The 27,871-nt window shown below is 36.0% G+C and overlaps 5 protein-coding genes across 6 annotated transcripts; 3 read left to right on the top strand and 2 right to left on the bottom strand.

The window, feature by feature from the left end:
- On the top strand, positions 1-3,595 carry LOC108203703 (uncharacterized). Its single transcript, XM_017372801.2, has 2 exons — positions 1-3,138; positions 3,368-3,595. Exon 1 carries the CDS (start codon positions 168-170, stop codon positions 3,120-3,122), a length of 2,955 nt encoding a protein of 984 aa, XP_017228290.1. The 5' UTR covers positions 1-167; the 3' UTR covers positions 3,123-3,138; positions 3,368-3,595.
- A 1,137-nt stretch (positions 3,596-4,732) lies between these two features.
- Positions 4,733-12,950, top strand: LOC108194044 (actin-related protein 7). Of its 2 annotated transcripts, none has more exons than XM_017360972.2 (8): positions 4,733-4,817; positions 5,250-5,365; positions 5,790-6,005; positions 6,847-6,988; positions 8,463-8,701; positions 8,813-8,996; positions 11,848-11,915; positions 12,600-12,950. In XM_017360972.2, the coding sequence occupies exons 2-8, from the start codon at positions 5,288-5,290 to the stop codon at positions 12,750-12,752; spliced, it is 1,080 nt and encodes a 359-aa protein (XP_017216461.1). In that variant the 5' UTR covers positions 4,733-4,817; positions 5,250-5,287; the 3' UTR covers positions 12,753-12,950. The 2 variants fall into 2 exon arrangements, with proteins under 2 accessions (XP_017216461.1, XP_017216534.1); XM_017361045.2 differs by lacking the exon at positions 4,733-4,817 and adding an exon at positions 4,824-4,926.
- Positions 12,951-14,545: 1,595 nt separating this feature from the next.
- Positions 14,546-15,431, top strand: LOC108225992 (dirigent protein 22). Its single transcript, XM_017400971.2, has one exon. It carries the CDS (start codon positions 14,625-14,627, stop codon positions 15,177-15,179), a length of 555 nt encoding a protein of 184 aa, XP_017256460.1. The 5' UTR covers positions 14,546-14,624; the 3' UTR covers positions 15,180-15,431.
- A 1,180-nt stretch (positions 15,432-16,611) lies between these two features.
- On the bottom strand, positions 16,612-19,589 carry LOC108225917 (scarecrow-like protein 3). The gene is made up of 2 exons (XM_017400898.2): positions 19,067-19,589; positions 16,612-18,249 (listed from the first exon to the last, which is right to left on the bottom strand). Exon 2 carries the CDS (start codon positions 18,244-18,246, stop codon positions 16,819-16,821), a length of 1,428 nt encoding a protein of 475 aa, XP_017256387.2. The 5' UTR covers positions 18,247-18,249; positions 19,067-19,589; the 3' UTR covers positions 16,612-16,818.
- Positions 19,590-21,042: 1,453 nt separating this feature from the next.
- On the bottom strand, positions 21,043-25,807 carry LOC108198050 (probable inactive purple acid phosphatase 27). Its single transcript, XM_017365832.2, has 13 exons — positions 25,392-25,807; positions 25,144-25,231; positions 24,686-24,955; positions 24,397-24,505; positions 24,178-24,292; positions 23,856-23,988; positions 23,569-23,756; positions 22,506-22,692; positions 22,327-22,394; positions 22,152-22,254; positions 21,893-22,081; positions 21,468-21,548; positions 21,043-21,292 (listed from the first exon to the last, which is right to left on the bottom strand). The coding sequence occupies exons 1-13, from the start codon at positions 25,724-25,726 to the stop codon at positions 21,221-21,223; spliced, it is 1,938 nt and encodes a 645-aa protein (XP_017221321.1). The 5' UTR covers positions 25,727-25,807; the 3' UTR covers positions 21,043-21,220.
- Between the last annotated feature and the right edge of the window lie 2,064 nt (positions 25,808-27,871).

Below are 27,871 nucleotides of genomic sequence, written 5' to 3'. Positions count from 1 at the left end.
TTTTTAAGCAAGAAAGCCACCCACTGTAGACAAAAATACAGCACCATTATAGATTCTCTGATTTTAAGGCCTTCCAGCTTTTCTTCTTCTTTCCACTGAGTTCTTGAAACAAAAACTCAACTCATCTTCTCATCTGCTATGCTTCTCTTGTTGGCTTACCTTTGAAGATGGTTCAAAGGAAGCTTGGCATCCAAGCTGATCATGTTGCATCTGAGAAAGGATCATCTCCTTCTCAGAATCAAGATAACATGCACAACAAAGGTGCTGACTTGAAGAAAAGAATGAAAAAAACAAGATCAGCCAAGCTTTCGGGTTCCGAGAGCTTGGGATCAATACCACCTTCAAGGAAAAATGAGGTTTTACAGACTGGCAAGCCACCAACTTCTGATCATGTCAAAACCAGGGCAGCCACTCCTCTGAGGCAATCTCCTGTCAAAGCTCCAGAGGAATCACCAAATTATATGAAGTCTACAAGCTGTTTTGATGCGCGGAAAGAGCAGTCTCAGGTTAGTCCTCAAACTCCTCAGAGTGTTGTGATTAGGAAGAGTACTGTGAGTCCAATGAAATCAAACAACTCAAGGCATAGCTCAGATTCTGATTATAAAACAGTAGGAGGGCTAGCTAGAACATCTAATTTGAAACTAGTGAGGACCTTGACAAAGACTCCTAGTTTCAAACCAGCAAGAGCTTCCACAAAGAAATACTCCCCTATTGCTTTGTGTGAAGAATTTGATGTTCAGAAACCAACATGTTCTTCAACTTTGAAAGACTCGAAATTTCCAACGTACCTTGAACTTAGCAGTGGGGCGACAGAATCTGAAGGAACTTCAGCTATGAAGGTTTGCCCATACACATACTGTTCCCTTAATGGCCATCATCATGCTCCTGTGCCCCCATTAAAGAGCTTCTTAGCTGCAAAGAGGCGCGTTATGAAGGCCCAAAAGATTATGAAGCTTGGCTGTCTATCCCCTCGTAGAGCTAAGTCATCATGTCTATCCCCTCGTAGAGCAAAGTCATCATGTCTATCCCCTCGTAGAGCTAAGTCATCCCGTCTTTCCCCTCGTAGAGCCAAGTCATCGCGAGAGCCAATGATAAAGATTGAGGCAAGGCAAGTAATATTAGCCAAGATACCTCCAACTAAAAAGAAGGACTTCAGTACCAAGCCAGAGACACCACTGATGCACGAGAAGAAAACGGATCACTTTGTTAATATCTACAGCAACGATGGGGATGGTACTTCCAAGGGGAATACACCAGAGAGCCTTATAGTTAAAGCACCATGCTCTGTTGTTGAATTTGAGAATAATCCAGATCAAAGCTGTGGTAAAATTGCAATGATGAATGATATCTTGTTTTTCAATCAGAACGGTGAAGCAAGTGCAGATATTCATCCAGTTCCAGTAGTTAAAGAAGACACAAGACTTGGATGGTTGAGTACACAAAGCAACTCGGATGAAGAAAGCCAAGAAAATAGTCAACATGGACAATCAGATGCTGATGCTTCTGATATGGAGTGGGAAGCAGGGTATCACTGTGAACCAGATCCTCCTAATTTGCCAGTTCTGAAAGTGAAGGCAACTGATGTCCACAATGGATCAGAGTTTGAACTAATATCAAAGCCGATTAATGATGTTGACAATAGCTTTGAAGACATGCTCGCAGAAGAAGTGGGGGTAGGATCCTATGATGAAAAAAGTGTGAGCTCTGGCGTTTGGTCTGTTGACAGTGATTCTGATATGGATGGTTTGTATACAAATATGTTTTTCGGTGAATCTTGTTTGGCTTACAGTGAACAAACTCAGGGAAGGCTTTATTTGACTACTGATGCATTAGATGATTCAACAGGTGAAGAAGATGGACTAAGTGAATTAATTGTCACTCTGGGAAAAGAAATCACATCCACACATCACACCGAAGAATTTCAGGCAGCAAGTGAAGAAAAGAAACAAGTTCCAGAATCAAGTGATGAAGCTTCTCAAGAACAGTATGTAAGTTGGTTGCTGCAGAATCACAATTGCAACTTGGTTCAGGATTTTAAGGAACAAGATCAGGATGAAACACATGATGATTACAACAAAGTTCCGAACAACATGGTGGCCTTTCAATTTGATCTTACAAGTGAAAGCAGATTCAGTAATGTTGTTTCTGATGAAAGCTTTCCGGCAAAGACTAAAAATGAAGAAGCAGGCCAGGAAGAGCATGACCAGAAGATTTCTATTGTTGAGGCCAGAGATGGAATAGAGGAAAAAGAAGTTCTTGTCACAGAGTTGCTTCATGGAATTCGAACATCTGAATCACTGAAAGACTGTGAGCAGAAACAGCCTATAGCTGATGCCAAAGATGGTATGGAAGAAAAAGAGCAACTTCCTGCAGCCAAGTCATTTATTGAAATTCAGCCTTTTGAAATACTGCAGGAATTTTCAGATCCCATCCAGGATATTATAGCTGTAAGCAGTGATCAAAGTAATCAGACTGAAGTCAGCATAAAAAGTAAAACAAACCAAACTTATGCTGAAGAACTGGCTCAAGATCAAACCGACACTTGCAAGTTTACAAGATGCAAATATTCTGAAGATCAAAAGCATTCAGGGGGTACAGGTCTCCGAGCAACTCCAAATCAAAGTCTAGAGCCTAATGCAGAAGAAGGTGAATTCAAAACTGAACCAGATACAGCAGAAACAAGCTTAATAGTAACAGACTCAACTAATACTCAAAAAAGTGATTGCATATCCAATGCAAGTAGCGAATCCAATGGCCAAGCGCTCAAGACAGTGGAAAATTCGGGATGGACCTATGGTAGCAGGAAAAGTGTTGCAGAGTTGGAGGATATCCGGGATTTCAACCCACGAGAACCAAATTACCTGCCAGTGCAGCCTGATCCTGAGTCAGAAAAGGTTGATCTCAGACATCAGATGATTGATGAAAGGAGAAATGCTGAGGAATGGATGGTAGATTATGCACTACGCCAAGCAGTCACCAAACTTGCCCCAGCGCGTAAAAGAAAAGTTTCATTGCTTGTTGAAGCTTTTGAGAAGGTCTTGCCAACACCCAAGTATGAAACCCAACCAAGACGTACTTCACCAGCATTTGTCCACGCAGGAACAATTCAAGCTTGCAGATGATATCCTCACCACTAAGGTAAACAAAAAATTAATATTTACCATTAGTCTTCTTAAATTGATTTCTTTTTCAGCGATTAATCAAAATCTAGGGCGATATGATTAAACATCAAGAAAACAATTCAAACAACACAATTCAATACATCTTAAATCACATAATAACATAAATCATAACTAATACGCTTAAAATTAATAGTTTTTCTGAAAGTATCCTATTGCTACATGTAACTTCTTTGGTTATATTGCAGATACTGAAGAATAATCTTCAAGAAGTGAGAGGTGAACGGATAATGAACTTATTCTGAAAACCAAATGTTGGTTTTTTCTGCTTAGTAGTGTTATGTAAAAGTCTGGAGCATCCAGTTTGAAAGTTTGTGTGCTACATATACAAAAACTCTGTTTCTAAATGTCTGCTGCGCATCATGTCGCTGACAGTTATTCGTGTAATATAAGTTTGTAACTTTGTTTCTGATTGTGTACTGCGGATCTTGTCCCTGACGGTTATTCATATAATACAGGTCTGTACCTTGGACAATTATGTTCAAGTTCAGTTGGTGACAGCCATTCAAATCTTTCCGCCGGCAGCAATCAGCATTCAAATTCAAAGTGAAAGCGGTCACTTATTAGTGTTTCTTACAATTTGTAATGTGCCAGAAATGAATATCATATCGAAGTTAAAACTCAATACAGTGAAGAATAAGATGATTTGATACTACAATGGAAGACTGTTTTTAATACTTTGCATACAAAGAAAAAAATATAAAACTACAAAACTAGCAAATTCTACTTCAACTCTAATTGTTTGATTGAAAATAATAGCATCATTTAATCTATCAAAGCCTAGGGTAACAAATTTTAGGGAGAAAGACAGAAGTACGAGAAATGACTAAATATAAAGTCAGATTTCTAGTTAAAATAGTAGCAACGCAATTATACAAGTAAATGAAAATTATAAAAATCTCTAATCAACACCATATTTATGTTTAAGTATAATAGTCATTTTATTGTCCACACATTCCATTTCATTCATTCCATCCCATTGAAGACATAAACATAAGATCGTAGTGTGCAGAGGTCACTGGACATTGGACACCCTGGGCCCTGGTAAGGGAAGGAGTCAGGTTTTGACTTTCAGAGGGGACGAATTTTTTCTTTTCAGATTTATATAATAAGAATAAGAATATATAAATTTATGACTATATTTGTAGGAATTTATTAATTTGAGAACTTAAAAATAGTAAGAAAAATGAATATAAAATTGTTTTCAGAGATAATTTCATAAAATTTTCAAAAGTGACATGATTATAACACCTTTTTCCCAGTATATTAAAAAATTTCATATTCTTAGGGGACAAAATTCAAGTATTCGACTAAATTTATTCTTACATTATCAAATCTGAATTCTCATGTATTAATAATAATTTATGGTTTTTAATATATTGCACATGAATTCGATTTTAGCGCAGTCTAGTGGATTTGAATAAAATTTATAAAATGTTTTTGAGTTAACCTGTTTAATAATTTAGCCACAAAAACAATTTACTTATTTTATCAAAAAATTTCATTTACTTTTTAAAAATAAAACAAGAACGAAGGTATTATTATATGATTTTATTGACGCATTCGTTATTACAGATTTACAGTCCGCTCTCCCCAGCATCTCTCTCTCTCACTGAATCTTCTTCTCCTTCTCTCCAGGTAACTGCATTTACGATTTTATACATACACACACACACACACACACATTTTATCGCATTTTCTTGAATTAATCACTCAGATGCTTTTACTTTCACTGCAATTGTCACTTGTATGTTTAAACTTCCAATCTTTTCTCTTTCGTTAGGTTTAAATTTAGTGAGATTTTGAATTTCCTAATCAGTTTAATTGTTACAAGTGTTAGGGTTTAAAATCCTAAAATTTGAATACTGTAGTGCGCTCTTTTGTCTTTACGTAAGCACGAACCCGAATATTCACCCAGTTACAAAGCTAGGGATGTGATTTACGAATCTTTATTCCAGCGAAATTTAAATACCCTCGCAATTGTCTTTGAGGAGACTCGAATCCCCAAACTCTTGTTAGGGTTATCTACTGAGCTATAATTTTATGTAATTTGTGTGTTTTGTGTTGTAGGAAGTTTGTTGCTCGGAGATAGTCGGAATAACGAGGTAATGGAGGCAGTGGTAGTAGATGCTGGCTCTAAGCTGCTCAAAGCAGGTTTTGCCGTCCCCGATCAAAAACCTTCCATGGTAATAATCGCCTAATATTTTTCTTTTTCTTTTTTATAGGCTTAAGTACGTTACTGAGTGCAATTTTACAAATATACAACACTGTCGAACCTACCTTTTTCGACTTAAATTGTTGTCTTTAATTGATAGTATGACTTTGGAAAATGGAACACATTAATGACTTATGGTGTAGATAGCGCGAAACAAGAAGTACATGTTATTATGACGAAACTTTGATAAATATGGTTCTTAATAGGAACTGCAATATAGTATATGTTCTTTTAATGTTCTGTTATACAATGAGATAATATACTAGATATACTAATTTCTTATTCACTTAAGTTCTTGCTTAATTTGATTTTTAGACAATTGTCTAAAGCTTAATTAATTGTTATTTTTGGTATACCATAAAGGAAACCTTTCGATTTGTTTAATTGTGGTTCAGATTATTCCAACCCAAATGAAACGCATGCCGGAAGATGGATCACCATCTGAAACTTCAATGACTGAAGACATAACTGTTGATCCAGTTGTGCGAGGCTTTATTAAAGACTGGGATGCTATGGAAGATTTACTGCATCACATTTTGTACAATGGCCTTGGATGGGAAATTGGAAATGAAGGACAAATTCTATTTACAGATCCACTTTTAACTCCCAAGGTTCGATGACCTTCCCAGTCTTGTGTTTCCTACTATATGTGCAGTATGAGTTAATTCCAGTATTATTAGACGCGATATGCGCACAAAAGCGCAAAACCCCCCTGGATCATAAGCACAACACGCAATGCGAAATGCATGGATTCATCGAAGACACTTAAATATACATATATAAATGATATATAAGTAGAATATTGTTAATTTATATATAAGAAGACATTGTATTGATAAAGCAATCAAATTCATCATCATTTGGATACAAAGTAGAACAATTAAAGTCAGGGTATCAAAAAATTCCAAAGTTAGTCCATTCTTCTTCTTCTTCTTTGTCGTCATTAATATTCACAAAATCATCATCTTCACTAATATAAATCGGATCCTCAACAAAGTCACCCTCATGTCATATGTGTATATACAACAATTCTATGTATAAACATATCAATTTATAAAAGATATGTGTATCTTATATATCTGTATATCTATATGCAAGAATCATAAAAGAAGATGAGTTTAGTCTTTGTCTCTTGTTCGATATCTCTCCTTCTTGTATGTATATTTGGTTTGTCTCTATTAGTGTCAGTTGCTATAAGGTCCATAGGGTTTTTTTACCCATTTCCTTTAAAAATGACTCATTTGAACAAAAGCGCGCTTATCCTGCGCTTTTGAACTGCGCATAAGCGCTCGAGGCGCATAAAAGCGAGCGCTAAGCGATGCTCTTAGGTGCGCATCGCATATTATCACTTCAGGTGCGCATCGCATCGCATCTTGCATATTAATAACACTGGTTAATTCTGAGTATGGTCCTACTAGTTTGTTACAAAATAGTAATACACTTGTTTTGCAGGCTGTCAGAGAGAGATTGGTGCAATTGATGTTTGAAACATTCAACGTGTCGGGATTTTATGCAACAGAGCAAGCAGTATTATCACTTTATGCTGTTGGACGTATCTCGGGCTGCACAGTTGATATTGGCCATGGAAAGATAGGTATATTAGACAAAATATTTCTTATGTCCTTGTACCTAAGAGTTGAGACAGGCCTACTAAAACTGCTTGTTTTGATTTTTACTTATATTGTATATGACTATGTCTTTATATAAATTATAAATTATAAATAATGCTGGATTAGATTTATCATATTTCACTAGTCATATGACATTAGTCATTTGTTGGTCAATTACAGAAATAGAAACACATAAATATAATTAACACACGCCCTTCTTTCCCTGGTGTTCGAACCCTCAACCTCCTATTGCATGAAGAGGTGTTGTTCTTGGGAAGACATTAGACGTATCTTACATGAGGCCCATATCGTCTTTTATATGTCTAGAATTGTAGTTTTGTTTTATGTTTCCATATGAAAGAAAAAAAAAGGTTTTGTTCTCATCAGTCACTCCTTTTTTTTCTCCCTTTGTATAATAAAGAAAGTTGCTGCACCAATCAAATCCTCTCCCGCCACATAAAAAACAATGTCACAAGGCTCGTGCATCAGGGGAAGGTCCGGAGACACAGCTTTACCCTTATTAGAACCTAGAGGTAACTCGGGGTTCGAGCCGTGACTTTTTGAATAGCAAGTAAACACCTGAATATCATGCTAAGCACTGCACGCCTTCCAAAGGTCATAATGCCCAGAGCAGCCCCCCCCCCCCCCCCCCCCCCCCCCCCCCAATCTTCCCTTTTTTGATATTGATCTCTCCAACTATAATAATACTAAGGGGTCATTTGTTAACCCCTGGATGAGACTAGATTAGCTGAATTATGCATCATTCAGGATTCATGTCATTTGTTTAAGCTTGCAAATTTCTGGTCGACGTCTAAATATCTCCTGGACAACCAGGCCATCATATTGTAGCTGGATGGTTAAAGAAAACACAGCATATATGTACTTTCTAACCTTCCTTTTTGTTGACCTTTATGAACTTTAAATTTTATAATTTGTAATATTTTTTTATATAAATATAGTTTATAGTCTTTATTTGCATACTTACAAAATATTTTAATTATATTATTTGTTTGTCCGGAAATTTTATATCTCATATTTTTTAATCATCCAGAAATTTGATTCAGATTTAACAAGTGACCCGTAAGAAATACATTAGCTTTTAAGATAAAGAAATTATGGAGTCGCACACATACTGGGTGGCGAACTTCTGTTAGCAGTAAGCTACTGTATTATAAATGCAGCTATTGAAGAAGAGTACTGCACCCTGATATTTCTTTATGTTGCTGATGAGTTTGATGCTTTTGTTTCATTGCAATCCTTGATGTCTTAATACCCTTACAAGCATCATCCCGCTATTTTACTTGTTTGTTTTAGTCTAAGCTCATTAAATTGATATGGAAATGCAAGTTTACTAGAGAGTACTATAAAAACCATTCACTTCTATTATTTCTGAATTGAAGCATTCTTAGTTTATATAAATGTTCTGATTTATTAATCAATCCTTCATGCAATTTCCAGATATTGCACCAGTGATTGAAGGTGCAGTTCAGCACATAGCTTCCAAGAGATTGGAAATTGGAGGCATTGAGTTGACAAATTTGCTATCTCAAGAGCTTGGTAAATCAAATCCACTTATTAAGCTTGATATCTCTGATGTTGAGAAAATAAAAGAGATGTATGCATGCTGTGCTGAGGATGATCTTGCTTATGAGAAGATGTCATGCCAGGATGAAACACATACTTTACCAGATGGGCAGGTTTGTACTTTAATTACAAACAAATGCCCCATTATTGTTATATTAGCAGGCTATTGTTCTGCCAGGCATTTTATTCCTGTATGGCAGTCCAACATGTATATTGGCTGACAGGTGATTACTATTGGTAAAGAAAGATATACTGTTGGGGAGGCCCTGTTTCAACCAGCTATTTTGGGTTTAGAGGCACATGGGATTGTTGAGCAGCTTGTTCGAAGTATTTCAACTGTATCATCTGAAAACCACCGACAACTGCTGGAGAATACAGTGCTTTGTGGTGGAACTGTATCAATGGATGGTAGGTCCTTATTCCATTTTCAACTCTTGATATGCGCAGGCATCATGTTGACATTTTTTGCAGGGTTGCTCTTAGTTGATGTCTATCCGTTTTGTAAATAAACTTTCTTACAAATAGGACCCACGGATTTTCGGACTCACAGTCTTTAATTAATTTTTTGATGAAAGTACTATGCTTTGTTGGTTTTAACATTTTGAGTAACAAAGATTTATGTGACAGAATCATTCCAGACATTTAGTTACTGGAGGAAGTAAAAGTAAGATCATTTGTAGAGGTGGTTAAATAATTAAGAAATAATGTATGTGTTATTGTGTTCCATATATTTTGACCTAGCCATGTGACATGTTAGAGGCAAGTTTAACGTGAATTTTTGTGGTGGGTTCTACTTCTATGAAGTTATTGTTTATATGACCAGTGGGGTGCTGTAGAAATAACTGTTGATAAACAGAATAGGCCGAATACTTGAGCATCAGCCAAATTTTTTCAAGGAGATTATATCATCAGCAAGAAACATATTATTCTACCATGATATGTTTTGTCACTATTTTTGAACATGATGCAACCACTTTTGTAATCTAAAGGCTCGCAAGACTCACATCTTAGGCTTTCTTCTATCACAAGGTGTAACATCATTTTTTAAGGTTATGGCTTATCTCCCTCGTGTCTTTGGTGCAGTGCAAGATTAGCCTAGGCATTTCACAGACTGGATTGAGTTTTAGGATTAACATGTACATAGTTAAAATACTGTCTCAAGCTACATGAAGTACTTGTCACCCATTTAGCTGAACTTTGATCATGAGACATGGCACAAGCGAAAATGAGTAATCTATGTACATGTGAGTGGGCACGGGAATGCATGTATTTGTCAGTTTAAAGTTGAAACAATACCCCATATTAAAAGCGGAAGCATATCCCTGTCCTCTTTATCAACAGCAGAAAACAGAATATCAACTTTGCATCATATCAATTTTCTCATGCCATGTTTCATCTAGCTCAACCTCTATCTTTCTGTAGGGTATACGTTTGTATTTTTCTCCTTTCCATGCATTTGTTCATTCTTGACTTCAAATATTTTGCCATGTGTTAAACCCAGCCATCAATTTTTTTGCCCCTATTTTTATTCTTCCCCTCAGTAATTATCATATATTAAAAGATGAGTAGTGCTAGGTGCACATAATTGTGTAAATAAAATTTGTACATAATGACATAGCAATTGATGTGGAATGTTTTAATTGGGGTGGTTGATGTGAATACATGGGCCCATTCCAATTAAAACTCACCACATGTCATTATTTTGTACACAATTATGTATACCAAGCATTTTCCTTAAGAGATAAGTCCAATTTGCAACTAGTAATATGCTGCAAATTTTCTTACCCTTTTTCTTTGGGATAATTTAACGTTGTGGTTCACACCAGTAAGTTTGTGTTTGTTATAAAATCTAACAGGGTATTTTTTGACTAATTATCTGATACCTTGTTATACTAAGCTGGCCAAACCAAACAATAACATGAAAATAGTGTAACAATTGCACGATAATAAAGGTAAACTATTGACAACTCCAACCCATTACACTATATATGGCACTTAAAAGAATCCTTTGTCTAAAAGAAGACATATTAACTTTTTCAGGAGTTATTGCTTTGTTGGGATAGAATAGGATATGTATGGGAGAGGATATAATTTTGTTGTGTTAACAAACATGAGGGTATACTTGGAATTATGAAAGATGCCAACTTTGGTGTCAAACTATTTATGTGGTGATGTTTTACACTATTATAATGTAGGTTGGAGTTGATTTTACTATAATAGTGTAAAATTTACACTATTATAGTGTTTTGATGTTGGGTTGGAGATGCTCTCAGATTTCTGATGTGCGCATTAAAGTAACTTAAAATTTGTTTGTAGGATCCCGAATTTTGAATGCTGAATGCATAGGAGAACTTGATGGTACATTTGATCCTTCAAATAAACTGTGTCTTATATTAATCCAAAAATTAGATGTGAGGGACTTTAAAATCTTGTAACATTTGGTGGTAGAGATTGGCGAAGCAGTAGGACCAGACAATATTCAATGATTGGAGGTGTTTTGGGTTAAATGATTAAGCTAGTTCACTTCATAATTTAGATAGCCCTGCAGTCCAGTGTAAGTTGCATGAAGTGATGAGATGCTAATACCCAATCTTCGAAAATAAGGGAAATATTGAAAAAATGCCTGCCAACATTGGTGGATGTTGAACTTATGCTTCTTAGTTCTTATCAAGCAATTAGACATTAGCTACTCAATCTTAGTGGTTCAGTTGCATACATATCTGTTAAAGTGCTTCACTTGAGTAGTTTGTTGTATACATGTTCTTTGGGTACAACTATGTGGTTTGAAGTTTATTTGGAACTGATTGTGAAATAATCTATAATGCACAAACCTGAGCCAGGCCATGCCCTGATGAAGAATGAGGGGAAGGAGGTAGTCCATATGGAGTCCCAGTTTCTACAAATCCGTGCATTGTTGACTGTTTTCTGTTTTTTTTGTTTGGCTTCTTACATTTTTGTATCCGCTTTTTTATAGAATCCCCTAGTTGATTTACTCGAAGTAACATATTTGTTTCTTCAAATCTGTCAGTGGAACACTAGCAGTATATATCATCTCTCAGGTGCTGACTGTTTGTTGCTTCATATCTGTTGGAATACTAGCAATATATATCATCTCTTAGGTGCTGACTGTTTTCTGTTGTTTGATTGCTGCATTTAGAATGAATTGCAGTGATAATGTGGATATTGTTTTATGCCTGTACATAGTTGGATAAACTGCTGATTAAATTATTTTGATGCGCAAAATCGCCTTATGCTGTAGGTTTTGAAGATAGGTTTCAGAAAGAAGCCAATCTTTGCTCCTCTGCTGTCCGTCCGTCCCTAGTGAAGGTACTGTTTTATCTTGATCATGCATTTCTGATACTCTAAGTTTAATAAGTCTCATTGTAAAATGTTGATAGATCCTTGTAAAGGAGACGTACCTGATGATACAGTTATTAGATTGCCTTATACCATCAGAGTCCCTCCAAATTTCTTACATTTAGAAACTATAATTTATATAGGTGGCTTGCAATCTGTATCAAATTAACTTGAGTTGCATTTGTATAGTTTGTGCAACAGCACCTTCATGAAGTTTTCTTTGCTTTTGAGGAAGGAAGTTCAAAATTTAGGATGTCTTCTAGGCTATGTTTGTTTATGAGGCTTGTATAAATGCACACAAAAGGAGATGAAAATTGTCAAGGATTACATGGGAATAGTAAAGCGAGAACATATAGAAATAAGTCCCTGGATTATAATTTTTGTAAATATTGAACCTAACAGTATTAGGATGCAACCTAAAGTTTACTTACAGGGATTGCAAGACGACGAGAACGTATTTGTCTGGTTTCAGATCCTAGTTAAAATTAAGCATTATGTCTTTGTCTTGATTTCCACGTCCCTGCAGTTTGTGCTACAAGTCTACAAGATGGGGTCATTGCAGTTGCATTGGCTAACTTTTTGAAATTTGACCAAGCTTACGCTCTTTTTTTTGGGGCTTATCATAGTACTTACTGTCAATCTTTTGTTTTGCAGGCACCAGAGTATATGCCCGAGGACTTGACAATGTATTCGGCTTGGGTTGGAGGCGCCATACTTGCGAAAGTTGTGTTCCCCCAAAACCAGCACATGACCAAGGCAGATTATGATGAAACAGGTCCTTCAATTGTTCACCGTAAATGCTTCTAAGATCTTGTTGCAAGTTTTTGTGTGCCAGGATTACGTCTAGGGTCTGTACGATGATGTATCATAGTTTATGGTTCTTTTACTCAATTACTAAATTAGAATTTGCAGATTTAAACAACGGAGAGGAAAAAGCTAATTGATATATTGGTATTATTTATTCTCGGAGTTCCTGTAGCTAAAAGTTAGCAGTTTTTTGGTCCCTTTCCTTTTTTGCCATGTTCTACTTGCTAAAGTGCGAAGTTCATATTAGAATAATACAAGGTGGTATCAATCATGTACTGCATGGTCACACACTTAAAAAATGGACCACATACAAATTTCATGCTACACACAGTGACACAGGCCACAGCGGAATCAGTGTACAGTATAAGCTATGCCTTCTAAAGATGATATAGTTAAATATCATCTGCCAGTAAGAAGTTGGCAGAAATAAAGACGGTTGAGTTCCCGTTTGGATTATACCGAAGGCAACAAGGACACAAGGAAAGACATGGATCGTATGTTTGTGTTAACGCAAAGATTTATCACTTCTGAATGTCAAATACTCATAGATGTCATGATATCGTGTGCGTTTCGGATGCCATCATTTTACTCCGACTGATGCATGATCTTGGTTGTCATGGTTGATAAATTGAAGGGTTTAATGTTCTAGGAGCATTTTACGGGTATTTAAAGGCAGGGTTTAAAATATAGGAGCATTCTACGAGTATTTGAAGGCATTAATCTTAAACTTTATGCGAATGCATAGAGCTATAGTAGGGTGCAAGTGAATTAGTTGAGCTCGTTTTGTAAATGATAGATTCCATTAGACAATAATCAGGCTGAGCTCGAATTCGAGCTATTTCAATATTTTGTCAAGATGAGCATGAGCTTCAGATTACGACATTGTTTACTCGGCTCGACTTGTTTTAAATTTTTTATGTTCGACTGCTTTTTTGCTGGCATTATGTTACTGACATTTTACAGTTCTGACCAGCTGCCTCGTGTTTACGCCCACTTCAAACAAAAGTTCTTTAAGATTTTTTGAAAAATATCGTTTAGAGGGTAAAAAAATTAAATAAAATCTAGTTAAAATTATGTGACGCGCCAAATGAACCAATGAGGTGCAAAGTACAATTATATAAAGCATTGGCCATAAAGTAACTTTTCGAAAATCCAATGAACTGCGTTTTGCAATTAACCCTTTGTTTGTTCTGGATCTCAAACACACATTTACACATAATATGACAAGATTGTTCTGTAATATCACAAGGCATTGCCCATCTGACAAGTCATATTCTAAAAGATTATGGTGGTGTTTGGCGGGCAATAATAAGCCGGCTTCTGAGTTTATAAGTTAGAAGCACTTATTTGTACCGTTTGTGTAAAAAATCAAGAAGCACTTAAAAGAAGTTAGAATTATTGGCTTTTGTTTCAGGACTTCTGCTTATTTCCCAAACAGTTTAATCACTTATAAGTCTTAACTTGCTTCTGACTTCTACTTCACTTTTTTATTTTAAGCAAAAAGCACTTATTTTAAACTCACCCAAACGGCCCCTATAACTCTCGGGATATAACCGAAAAGATGAATTATAATCCCGTCTAACAAACACGATCCACAGACTATAATTTTATTCTGCACGCATTGATCCATCAATTATATCCAGAGCCCACGTAAAATTATGCAGGAGTAGAATACACTATACCTCCAGTGCAGTGTGCACTTGTTGGCTTTTCACACACGCTGCATTCCCTTGAACACTTTAAGAGTGTGAACACTGTTTATTTAGTTTTTACTATATTAGTGCAAGCAAGCGGCCATGATTATCTGAGAAAAAACTGCACCTACAAATAAACAAACTAGGAGCCTTATACTCATCACTTCACTAACCAAAAATGGCTTCCTCCTGTCATATCTTCTTAATATACCTCGTCCTCATTTCCACCACCTTCCTCGTCGTGGCCAGCAGTGCAAATTTCTCTGAGCAATTGGCGAAAACTGAAGCAATGCATAGTGCAAACAAGATGACTCACCTTCATTTCTATTTTCATGACATAGTCAGCGGGAAAAACCCTTCTGTTAACATCATTTTCAGAGGGAAGAATAATCTTGGAACGACTGTGATGATTGATGATCCATTGACACAAGGGACAGAACGTGGTTCCAAAATCGTTGGGAGGGCTCAGGGAATGTATGCATTGCCTACAAAAACTGATGCCGCGCTCCTCATGGTTATGAATTTTTGTTTTCTGGAGGGGGAGTTTAATGGAAGCACAATTAGTATTCTTGGCCGGAATCCGGTCTTTGAGAAGGTTAGAGAAATGCCTGTTGTTGGAGGTAGTGGGGTATTCAGATTCTCTCGCGGCTATGCTCTGGCAAAGACGGTTAGGTTTAATCTAAGGACTGGAGATGCTGTTGTTGAGTATGATGTTTATGTAATGCATTTTTAATCACTGAGGGGTCTGTTTCACAAGTATAGGTTTCTATCAGCTAACTAGAGGTGTTATTCTTCTTGGTTGATCAGAAAGTATATACTCCTGATTTTTAGTTCAAAATTAAGTAATTATTTGTCTGAAATTGATATCTTCAAGCTGCAATGCTTAGACTGTATGTTACATCTAGGTATCTTTGCACTGTCATCTTTTTTAGACTGTATGTTATCTTCTGATGTTCTTTGAACCTCAGACAATTTTTTTCCCCAAGATTTTGCTGCCATGAAAAGAAACACCAGTGTTGGCCCTGATTGTCACGGATGGGAAGAAAAACGCCTCAAATAGTCTTGGAGAAGATGGCCGTGAGCTATCACTTTGCAATCCAAAAAATGCTAGATCGTCTGGCATGTATCCCTATTTTTCTTATTAATGCTACACGATCTAGCATTTTGAAACCCTAAACGCTACTTCATCGTCTTAAATTGTAGGGTTTTTTTAGACCAAAAGGCAACAAGATCTACAATCTTCTTCCAAAAACCTATAACGCTAGGTTATCCGACATTAATAAATGGTATTTGGGGCATTTTTTCCAACTATGTCATTTTGGACATTACTTGTGGGTTTTGTGACCCTTTTCTCAAGAAACACGGGATGATCCGTGCAAATCTAAAGGGAAAGACCTTGATTTTGAGTGAGCCATAACAAGTATGTTTGATTTGATTTGGTTATCGTATTGATACGGTCAAACATAACCCTTAAAGATGGTACATAATAGGGGTGATCGCGGTTCGGTTCGGTTCGGATTGGAGGTAGAACCGGAACCAAACCGTACATTAGCGGTTTTTTAAAATCTCAAACCAACCCGTGACCCGCAAATCAATTAATCCGGACCAAGCGGTGCGGTTTTTGATGGTTCGGTTAAGCGGATTGAGCGGTTTATGATTAAGACTTATAATCAGATGAGGATTCATGAATAATACTAGAAAATAAAATATCATTTTCTCTCCATTTGCACAATTTTATATAGTTAAATTAAAATACAAACTTTAGTCTAATAAAATGCATAAACTTGAATCGAAGTCGAAGTCGTGGATCACTGAATTGATATGACTTGTAGAGTTGTAGTTGGTATTGACAAGATAAGTAACTAAACAACAACCCAACAAGTATAAATTAAAAAATTAATATATTTATATAAAATTAATATTATATATATATAATATTAAATATTTATATTGTATATATATAAATATGCGGTTCGGTTTTATAACGGGTTGGTTTAATATAAAACCGAAACCAACCCACAGACCACGGTTTTTTAAATTAGTCGAACCGAAACCGTAAACCTCATTTCGGTTTCGGTTTGGATCGGATTAACATCGAATTGGTTTATGCGGATTTTGCGGTTTAAACCAGACCGTGATCACCCCTAGTACATAAGACATCGATATGAAATGACAAACTCTAGATCCTGATACACAAGGCCAAAATATATGCTGTTAGTAAGTCAGGAACGGAGAGTGAAGAGCGAAGATATTCTTAAGCTTCTTTACATAAAAACTAGACCCATTGACAGCAAAAGAAAGCATGAAGTTGTTTATACAGTAAGCGAGAAAGAGAGGGGACAAGCAAACTGAGAGTTTGGCCTGAGTAGCATTCAGCTGTACCTCCTAAACCTCCAAGCTGAGACTGAATACAGAGGTTGATTCTGCCAGCACATTACTAAACAGCCATGCTCTTCTTTAATTTTAAACCCCTCGTACCCATAACTCTGTAACAATGTTCGCGCCTGCATCATAGTATGGTAGCTCAATCCCACTCTCCCGAAGCCAGCCATCTCAAGCCTTGGAATCCATTTTTCAAGCTTCTCATGTCTCTCCTTTCTCTCTAGCCCTTCACAGGATATGATATTCTTGATTTCCTCTCCAAACAGCATCTTCTCAAGCTTTTGGCGGTCTACTGGTACCCTAGATGCAGTAGATGGCAGACAATCAAAAAGTGAAGCATAGAAATTCAATGCTTCATAGATCCTGTCCATGAGACTACATCCATTGTGATTCGACTCTTGCTCAGTGACTACCATTAGCTTTGGTGAAAGGCTCCAAAGGGCATTAAGAAACATCACCATCTTTGGTGCACTGGCTAGAGATAGGGGAGATGATGATGTTGAATCAGGACTTGGGGTATATCCACTCATCATATCTTTCTCAAGAAAATCTCCCAAAGTATGCGTATTGTTTTGCAGAGCTGCCTGCATGTGGATCGAACTAAAACCTTTGTTTACCAAGGGAGAATTTCTTCGAAGCATCTCATCATCAAATGCAAGGAGATGATGTAGTTGAAGTACAGAACTGACTGCAACAGCTTCTCCTGTTTTCACACGCAAGCTTTCAATGTCAAGATTCTCCAATTTGGTTACAATAGAATTGAACTGGAAAGGGATATCTAGGTTTCCAGCTTCTTCATTCAATCGATGAGCCATTTCGTCCAGTACCTCCTTCTGTTCATGAATTCCTGTTATCCTCAAATGAGGCGGACCTTCAGGCCTTGCACTAAATAACTGAAGCAGGTTAATCCACTGGGCAGGCTCAACGGAATTGAGATCAATTATGTGCACAACCTTTTCCCCCTCCATAGCTTCTATAATTGCTTGGTTCGTAATCACATATGAGAGCTTCAAAAAAGGACACAACTCAAAAAACAATTTCTGAACAAGCCTTTCTTCAGATACTGAAGTTATCTTGGTTGAGTTGAGGGCCTTGTGCAATCCGGGCCAGCGTTTAAGCATCCTATCAGCTAGTGCCTCAGTAAAGTAAGCAGCAATTCTTTGCATTGTATCTCCATCAGGAGAAGATAGATGTGAGATTTGCTCAAGGCCCATATTGGCATTCTCAATACTCCCAGCAGCTACATGGTTGGCTGTTGTAACCAGGAGATGGATTAGATATAAACCTCTTTCTTCTGATTTCATTTCTCTAAGCCATGGATAAGGTGATCCAATGCCAGGTGAAAGAGACATTAGGGAGAAAAACTGAAGCGGTGAGCTTACAGATGGCGATCCGTCCTCTAGAACCATCCCTGCCATAAACTGCAAGAAATGATAGAGTTCAAGAATGAGAGATTATACGTAGGAGTACAGCTGTAAATAGTTCAGTAATATCTGGTATGCCAGTGACAACATGCTTTGTTAGACAAAAAGCATATACAGTGAACTTTCATTATTTGCATTTTGTCAAGACATCTATAATGAATAACAAAGACATCAACAAAGACAGCTCTAGTGAATACCAAAGAAACTGATGATGCTGTTAAATTTACGGTGTTCTGGTGTACAATAGCAGAAGAAAATATAAGTGAGTTTTCATTGACAGCGTAGTGGCAAGGTTCTTTCCCCGCCATCAAGGACATAAAGCACGAATCCTCACTCGCCTTTCCATATACTTAAAAACTAAAGTATTGAGAAGTATGTGTATCGAAACAAAATAGTTTATAAGAGTACAACCATAAATTGAAATCACCTTCTAATAATTAAGAAACTGGCCTGTCTGTGTCTAGGGCCCTGATTCTTCACTGCCATCACAATTTTGGGAAAAAAAATCCATCTACTGATATTTAACCTATTTTCGCATGATCTAAAAACCATACAGAACTAATAACAAAGTTTTTCACAGGCAAAGTATCAGCCAAACTGAGGGTATAGAGCATAATCACTCTCATCACAAGATCGAAAACACATGCATAGGTAAAAGATGCTAATATAGCAAGCTAAGAGAAAACTTCTCGGTAAAATACACAGATAGATCATAGATATACTTAAACTGAGTTAAGCTAGTTGCACAAACTGTTCAAATCAAACATAACAACATGAAAGACAAACAGAAACAGAGCAACAAAACTAGACTCACCAGTATAACACTTCTGTTGAACAACAGTGAAAAACAGCACCAAATCCAACTCTACATGTGGGTTTTTAAAACACCAAAAACCCAGAAAACCCCTTGAAGATTTTTCGAAATCTCACAAAATTTTAAAAAATCAAGAAACAGGGGTCTGTCTCAAAAGCTCCTCTGCTCCAAAGGACATGTTTTTAAAGTGGTTCAGATAAGGCAAAATGAAATTCTTGTCGAGGCAGAAGCAAGAGTATTATATTAAAACATGAAATTGTGTAGTGAGAATTCAAAGTGGTTGGTTTTGTCAGTATAGAAATAGTTGTGTTTTGGAGACAAATAAAGAATGAATATGGAATAATATGAGAAAACAGAGTGCTCTGGTCTAATCTCTATCCATTCTAATATACAAAAATGGGAATTGTAAGTATATGTGGTGGATGGGAATAAAAAGTGGGCAAGTCTTGGATTATTCTACATGAGTATAAACATACAAAAATGTATGACCAAGAGAAAACAACAAGTTGAGTTGTTTCTTAGTGGGAGATAGTGGGGATTGCAAGGTAAGCTTTTCAAGTGCCTCCAAAAAAATATGCTTGTTTTGAGGTTAAAGACAGAGGACTTCCACTTGGTACTATCTTTACATAAAGACCAAGGATTTGTGGGAAAGGCCAAGAGTTAATAAAAAATTGCTACGGTTTTGGGTTTCAAAAATTAAGGTTAGGTTTTGTATTAGATTTGCCTCGGTCGTAAAAAATTCCATTCTTCTAGTATTAAGTTAAAGTAAATTATAACGAGATAAGAGGCAAAAATTAGAAAAGAAGTATTATTCTATTCATAATAAGACAAATTCTGCTCATGGAGGGGGAAAAAACTACAAATCACACCATGGTTGTAAAAATCGAGAATTGAAACTAATCAATAAATCTACCGATTCATGATTAATCGGGGATTCATAGGAGATTTTTTGGATAAATCAAAAAATTTCCCGATAAATCGATAAAGATCTTGAAATAACTAATCAAGTATTTTTAAATAAATTGGGATTTTTTTAAACAATTCATGCAAGATATAAAGGATATGTTAGGTTATGGCTGAGTAATTACTTTCTCATTAATTTTTGAAATATGTTTTCGTCAATTTCATTAAAAAAACATATCATTTTGAAATCAAGGTATTCCATGTTTTCCTCCGTCAAGTCTTTTTATCTCTCAAGTTTTCATGGTGATCCCTAAACAAGGACTTCACAGTCATATCATTCACGTTATATTCCATATTTCCCCTATCTATTCATCAATTAAACACCTGGTTCAACATTTTCTGACCCCGCATTCTTCATGTCAAAAGGCATCTTGATATAGGCTTATAAGTCTCTTTTGGAGTGATGACTGCTGTCTTGGGAATCCCTCCGCATTCATTAAGATCTGGTGATAGCTCAAAGAGTCATCCAAGAAGATGAGTATTTGATATTGTGATTGTGAAGTAATATCTATTAGTTGATTAGTGTTCGAAAGTGGATTGTGGTCCTTTGAACAGACTTTATTCATGTGAGTGTAGTTTATACAAATTCCCCATATGTTGTTAGACTTTTGAATTGCATTTCATATAATGTATGTATTATATATGTATACATGACATAAGTCCAGTGAAATTATTGACATTTATATGCTTATATGATCAAATTATTGTCAAATAAAATATATTTGAAATAAATCTATATGAAATATCTTACACGGAGTTGATGATATTTTGTTTCCTAGCAACTCTAATAATATAAACGTATAAATTATGTAAAATGATCCAGCTAATCATATAATTAGATGAAATGATCAATCACTAGAATTTCATCTATTTAGGGCTAAATTATATATTAAAAAAAAAAAATCTCTTTTCACTTCGATTCTAAATCGACCCGACTTTTTTTTAATAAACAAATTGACCCGATTACATATGAACTCGAAATGACCGCCATTATCCAAGCTTACATGGTTAAATTATTCATAACAAAATAAGTATATTCATCTTATGCATGGACCCGGCACGTTTACAAAAGCAATAATATCCATTTTTCTGTCCTCTATACAGATACAATCCAAGGATTTTCTTATTTTAATACACAACATTCCCCACAAATATTACATAAAATCATAATAATTATAATCCCTGTTTCTATCAACCCTTGTTCGTTCGAGTGCGGGTGATATGGAATCTGTCGTCTACTTCTCTTGAATTGGCATTCACATACTGCACAAACGTAAAATTCACATAATATTACACAAGTAATCATTCTTAAATTTGTTGTTTTAGTGATTGACAAAAGGTCTAAATCAAGATGTGGGTAATAAAGAATGTTTAGTGATGTGAAATGTGTATTAGACACCGAAATTAGCAAAGATTTTGGTGATTAGTCTACACTTGCCTCGAAGTTTAAGTCTGTCTTTGTTGCTTGGACTCTTACGTACCCAAATTCTGAAATTCGCTTTAAGCTCCAACTATCAGCCTGCAACAAATCAATGGTCAATCCCAACAAGTCTGACTGAGTTTAAAATTGTGAAATTAAATTTAATAAATTAAGAGTTCAAAATATCTATTTTGATAATTTTGTTTTTATTAATGACTTATATATTATTAAAAATATAATAATAATAATAATAAAAATTATTTATGTATAGTTTATGACTTATAAATATTTTTTATCAAAAATAAAGTTTAAAAAAATCAGGTCACTAAAAAAATATCTAAAAACTAATTTTTGCTTTTAAGTGACTTATTTCTAAATTTAACCCGAATTCTCGTCAAACTCGAACATTTAGAAAGATGTAAAAGATGAAGTAGTGTACTGACAGTAGATGAAAATGAATCCAACTTGAAGCCAGCCATTCCAATAATGGCATGAACAGGTGCTTTGTAGTTGGAATTATCATATGTATCCACTCCATTCCCATCTTTCTTAGGCATTGCTTTGCATTCTCCTTGATAAACCGCGCATGTTCTCTCGTAGTTATGTACGTGCCCGAACAGAGCCAGATCAACCTTTTAACATAAGACCACATGTAAGTTCATTCAAAGTACATGTACATTTCAGTGTGGATTATGTTTTTACCTTGTTAGATAGCAGCAGAGGCTCCACTGCTTGCACAAAATCCGCGTCGACGCTTGGAATGAGTATCAATCCGTCGCCTGGGGTAGAGTACATTGGCCTGTGCCTGCAACCAACCAAAGAACTTAAATTAGTACACTTCATTATGAAGCGTCGAGACGTGATTATTTTAACTTACCCCATGAAAATTAGCCAGGGTGTTCTGGTCCGATTCACGGATGCCATGTCCTTCTTCATCCAAGTATACTATAAAAAATAAATCACTTATGAAAAATCTGTTTAATGTGCACTGGCTGTACGAGTAGAAATATTTTAGGTACTAATTAATCTCAGAACTGAAGAATTGTAGTTAATGACCTGTTCTGAGCTTTCGGACCAGTCATGCTCAGTTGAAATGACAGTGAAGTGAACACTTCCTTGTTCAATGGAATACCATGGCTTATCCTTTGCAGACGTTGGCATCGGGAAATAAGTCTCATAGGGAACTCCACATTCTCCTCCTGAGTCTGCGGTTATGTAAACGGATCCAGTGCCTATGTAATCCCTGGAATTTAAACATATTATATAGAGAGATAAGTAATGGGTTGGAAGTTACTAAAGAAAACATTTTCGGCTAATTTTCTAGCAGGCTGTAATTAAGCAATGAAGACCTCATAGGCAAGTTTTTTAATTATTGCATGGAGCTAGACCCGGCAAATTTTCACACGACACGAATACACGACACGAAAATTTAGTGTCTGTGTTTGCATTTTGAGTTACACGACACGAAAAGGTATACGACACGAAGTAGACGACTGAGATGTCGTGTCGGTTTTGTGTTTACCCTTCGGGTACACGACACGACACGAGGTACACGAAATAATATGATTTAATAGTTAAATATTAATATTTAATTATAAATATGTATATTTATAATAAATATATGTATATTTTCTTTTAAAATACATAGTTTATAATATTGTAAGTGTAAATGATTTAAATATATATATTTCATACTATTTTGTAAATTTTTTGCCTAGAAATCTAATATTTACATTAATTTATATTTATATTTAAATTCGATTTTACACGAAACACGACACGAGAACGACACGAAAACGGAAGTACATGACACGAAAATACACGAACGCTAAACGGGTCGGTTTTGTGTTTGGCCTTTGAGTACACGACACGAAAAGGTACACGACATGAAAGTACACCATCTGCACGAATTGCCAGGTCTACATGGAGCAGCTGGAAAATATTTCTAGCCATATTTAGATATACAGGGTCCGGTTTAAGTGAGAACCATACTCAAAATGAGAATCGGAGAACCAAAATGTTCTAAACCCTTTTTAATGTTGCTTTATACTGTTCTGCACTTTTGGAAATTTAGTCATGTTCCTATTAGAACCTGACCCTAAAACTACTAGTTAAGTACCTTTCATGGTTTCCGATAGCTGTCATATAAGAAAGCTGAGCAGCAAGGGGACTTATAAGGTGAAGAAAGAAGTCCCATTCTACAAGAAATCCAGTTGCATAGCTTATGTCTCCAATGTGAAATATTGAATCTATATTTCCTGATGATACTTCGCTTGCCAGGGAGTTCACTACTGATATTGAACCTGGCTATACATCGCACAGAAATTACAATTATTTATATTGATAATATTATTGTCATCTGTCACCACACACAAACGCGTTTTAATTGTGTTGTGCTTAGTTAACCTGGATGTAGTGTTCTAAAGAAGGGTCGCGAGGAGCCTTGCCCATGTCACCGAATGCAAGAAATCTGACTTCATCTGATCCTCCAGCAGGCGGAGTCTTGAACTTTGTATAATTACTCCAACCAGCTGAGTTGCTGCATTTGTTGATAATGTATATGCATAACTTATCTTTCCTTAATAAGATCTTTTAGCTTAAATATATAAAGGAAGCAAGAAGAATCCAAAGAAACAACTTGAGAAAAGTGGAAAGGTTGAAAAAACCAGGTTCGAGAAGAGGAAGATTTTAGAAAATAGAAAGGAAAAAGAGAAAATGGAAAAGTGACCTTCCATATCTGTAGGACAAAGTAGTGGATGGCTCAAGGCCGGTCATGACTGCTGAATGAATGTAACCTGGATCATGCCATCCGAAATCTTTTGCTGGACTTTCTGGTATAGAACCTTTTGACAGATTCCAGAAGAACTTTTTTTTATCAGGATGTTGTCTAATAAACTCCAATTTATAATTTCTTAGACAACTCTGCAGTAGATATTGATGTACTTACTACACATATCATCTTGTGAAAATGTAGTCACCGTAGATATCTGGGACTTTCCATTTCCATACTGAACTTGCTGTGGCGAATTATCTCCACTGACCCATGTTACCCTCATCTGCATGCAACACAATGAATCGAACTCAAATTCAAATTTGTATGAGCAAAGTATGGTATAATTCCCTCTACGCAATTCTTTCAATAAAATTACAATATTCTATTTTTAGGAGTCCTTGTAAACTTGCCATCAAATTGAACACTACATACTATGTATGAGTTTATGAGTATTTGTACTTACTGAGTTTCCTGTGGAGTCGATGCTTGAAAGATGTCCATACAACGGTATTTTTGGATTTGCAAAAGGCCTAGGCGTGGATCGTTTAAGAATACAGGGCGTCAGAAATCCTCCAGAAAAGAAGACAAACTCAATATCAGTTCTGATGTTAATAACATGGAATTTTAGTGAAGCGCTGCAGGTTGTTACTACACAAGCGCCTCCTTTATCTCGTTTTTTACATTCCTTTTTCTTGCATCCAAGGTAACCTGGATCACTGCTCACGTACTGTGCCTGCATGCACTTATTTTGTTAGCATTCTTTGTTTTAATTTGCTTGTAATTATAAAATTTAAGTATTCATACCCATAATTTAATGATCAGGTTCAGAGTTTTGTTTCACTTTTAGCAAATTTAACTAATTAACCTTAGTTGGCGCAAATCTAAAGATAATTTAATTTGCATGTTAGAGAGATTGTATACCTTGACAGGGTAATGGCAGAGAAGTGGAAGTGTACTGTAATCCCCAGTTTGCAGGTATTCAATGGCATTCGATGGACAGCTTGTCACACTGCATGCATGTCGAAGACCAAATTATCAAAGTCGAATGATGAGTGTGAAAAATGTAACTGAAGTAGGTTTGTCTTCACTTTTACATGCTATATTGCTCATGATCATTAGAAATACATGTTTGCTCTGTCAATTTTAATATGTTTCAGTTTAGGTCTTACTTAGAATGTGCCGGAGATACCATAGCTACCCAATCACTTTCTGATGGTAATAAAACTCCAGTTATAGTAACTGTAACGAATTCGTCATCAGCAAGTTTGGAATTTCTAGAGCTGACAGCAATTTGAAGATATGGGTTGGGATCAGGACATTCCTCTAATGATCTCCTGTTTATAGTCCGGAAATCTGATATAGCAGTATGGTTAGCAAACTCAGACTTTGTTAAGTTATCCACGCGAGGTGGAGATTGAGAAGAAGAAGTTGAAAAAAGACACAAAAGAACGAAGATGTTACTGAGGAAAATTATGAAAAGTTTAAACGAGACTCGTTGTTCCATGATGATACAAAAACTGATGTTGTGTGTTACAAATTATGACCTTGAACTAATTGCACTTTTGTAATAAATGTTTATGTAACCTGTAGATAAAAATTAATGAAGAGAATATTTGGCCGAATGTATGTTGAGCTGGCTCAGTTCCTGGGATGTAATATGCTGGTAAAATTGATGTTACTTAAGATTTTGTATTATTAATATCGAGCAGCTTTGGTCTTTTGTTTCATAGCATATACTCAATATCATATCTGCTAGCTGCCTTGCTCCCCAGCTTGTTCCTTTAGTTATTATTTCAACATATTGATTCCTGTAGCTTTCAAGCTTTTAGTAGTCCAACTCATTTTATTTTAATGAATTAGCCATTCTGCAACTTTCTTTCAGTTTAAGCTGATTTTCTGTTTTCTTATGTGTAAAGTCACGATTTAGTGAATTTGGATGCCTCCAAGAACTCTCTCTGTTCATACTATTGTATTTTCTACTGCTATTATTAAATTATTATTCTCCACATTGGTGCTTTAAATTTGCGCATGGAGCACAGAGTGCACAGTTATGCAATATGAAGACAATATCCATCAGAATCTCTCCAAGACTCCAACTGTCAAGTGACTGGAAGGCTCCCGACATGTTTAAGGAGCTCTGAGAACCTGCAAGCCCCCTAAACTTTACAAATAACTCCTTTCGGATGGCATTATAATGTTTTTAGTATCTCTACTATTTCTCCATTCTCTATGCTTTTTCGTCAATATGTGTGAAAGGGAACTCCCTCCATTTCTCATATTTAAATACTTGCACGAGTCTTGCAACCTCAACTCCTATTCTTGTTTGGGCTGGAATGCTATTGCCAGTATTATCTATCATGCATAGGAGAAACCGTCTAGTTCAAAACTTAAAAATCTATTAGGCAATACTGGATGATATGGCAATTGGAGACAGTTGCTTTCTTTCAATCTCTCTCAAACAAAACTGTGGTCCAATATCTCAGAGCTTGTCTAACCTCTCACTTCTGGACAACTTGAACTTGTGGCTCAATGATTGATATGGAGAGTTTTCCTCTTCTAGCTTGTCTGACTTCCTGTTTCATCTATATTGTAAACATTCAGCTCTTTGGAGTTTTAGTTCTGAACCAATTCCCTGGCAAACATAAATGATTTGATTATCGCCTTGAAACAAGTGACGAGTTTTGGTTGAATAATGGGATGGGACCTGTTTACATGGAATTGCATTATACGTTGCACTTTGACCAGATACGGAGGCATGCTTAATTTAGCTTCTTTGAGAAAGTCTACGACAAGCTAGTGGTTGCAGTGAGGCAACTTGATTACATTAGAATTCAGAAAGAATTTGTGAAAGACTGAAGCACGGAATCATGGCCAATATTAGTTGTATATAACATCTAAAATCTCTCTTAATCACCGACACTGTTATTTGCCATTGAAATGGCATTAGTAATAAGATTAGCGTACTAATTTGTTAGTATCAGGATACCTCAACTTGGAGCTTAACACCAGTGTACCAGCTACTATCATTGAAAAATTATTTATCTGCTTCAATGAATAACCAATAAGTTGCGCAACTGTGTGTCAGCACAATAAATTCTTATCTTTCTACCCGAAACTACATTGCAACTATGATGGTATGCTATACTAGTATACTGTTTTACAACCTGTTTACCAAGGCAACATCAAATCATTTCTTTTATGCAATGATGACATAGTTCCCGGTATCTCTTATTTTTATTACGTCCTGTTCAATCCTTTATTTATGAAGGCTGTGTTCGACGTGATGGTTAAATGTCTATCGTAAAACTAAACTTAAAAATTAGAACTTGAGGGGGATGCTTGTGAGTAGGACTTTTCTCAGTTTCTTCTCATTTCATTTTCATTGAAAAAAAACCAAATACAAAGAAACAGAGAAGTTGAGTCCACATATAGAGGAATGAAATTTAGGGTATTGTAACAAAGTATAATAAATGGGGCTACCAAATAGCTGTCTTTCTCTTCTAAAGTCCAAGATTGGTCCTGTTTTCTTCTGACATTCTCTATACCGTTGCACAATACGAGTTAGCCCACATTTCTCAATAATGTACTCTTCCTCTCTGTCTTGCTACTTTAAGCCTTAAGGATTAGGAACAACAGAATTCAAGCATCA

Source organism: Daucus carota, chromosome 1, assembly GCF_001625215.2.
Source record: "Daucus carota subsp. sativus chromosome 1, DH1 v3.0, whole genome shotgun sequence".
NCBI lineage: Eukaryota > Viridiplantae > Streptophyta > Magnoliopsida > Apiales > Apiaceae > Daucus > Daucus carota.
This window is presented reverse-complemented; position numbering and strand designations above follow the sequence as displayed.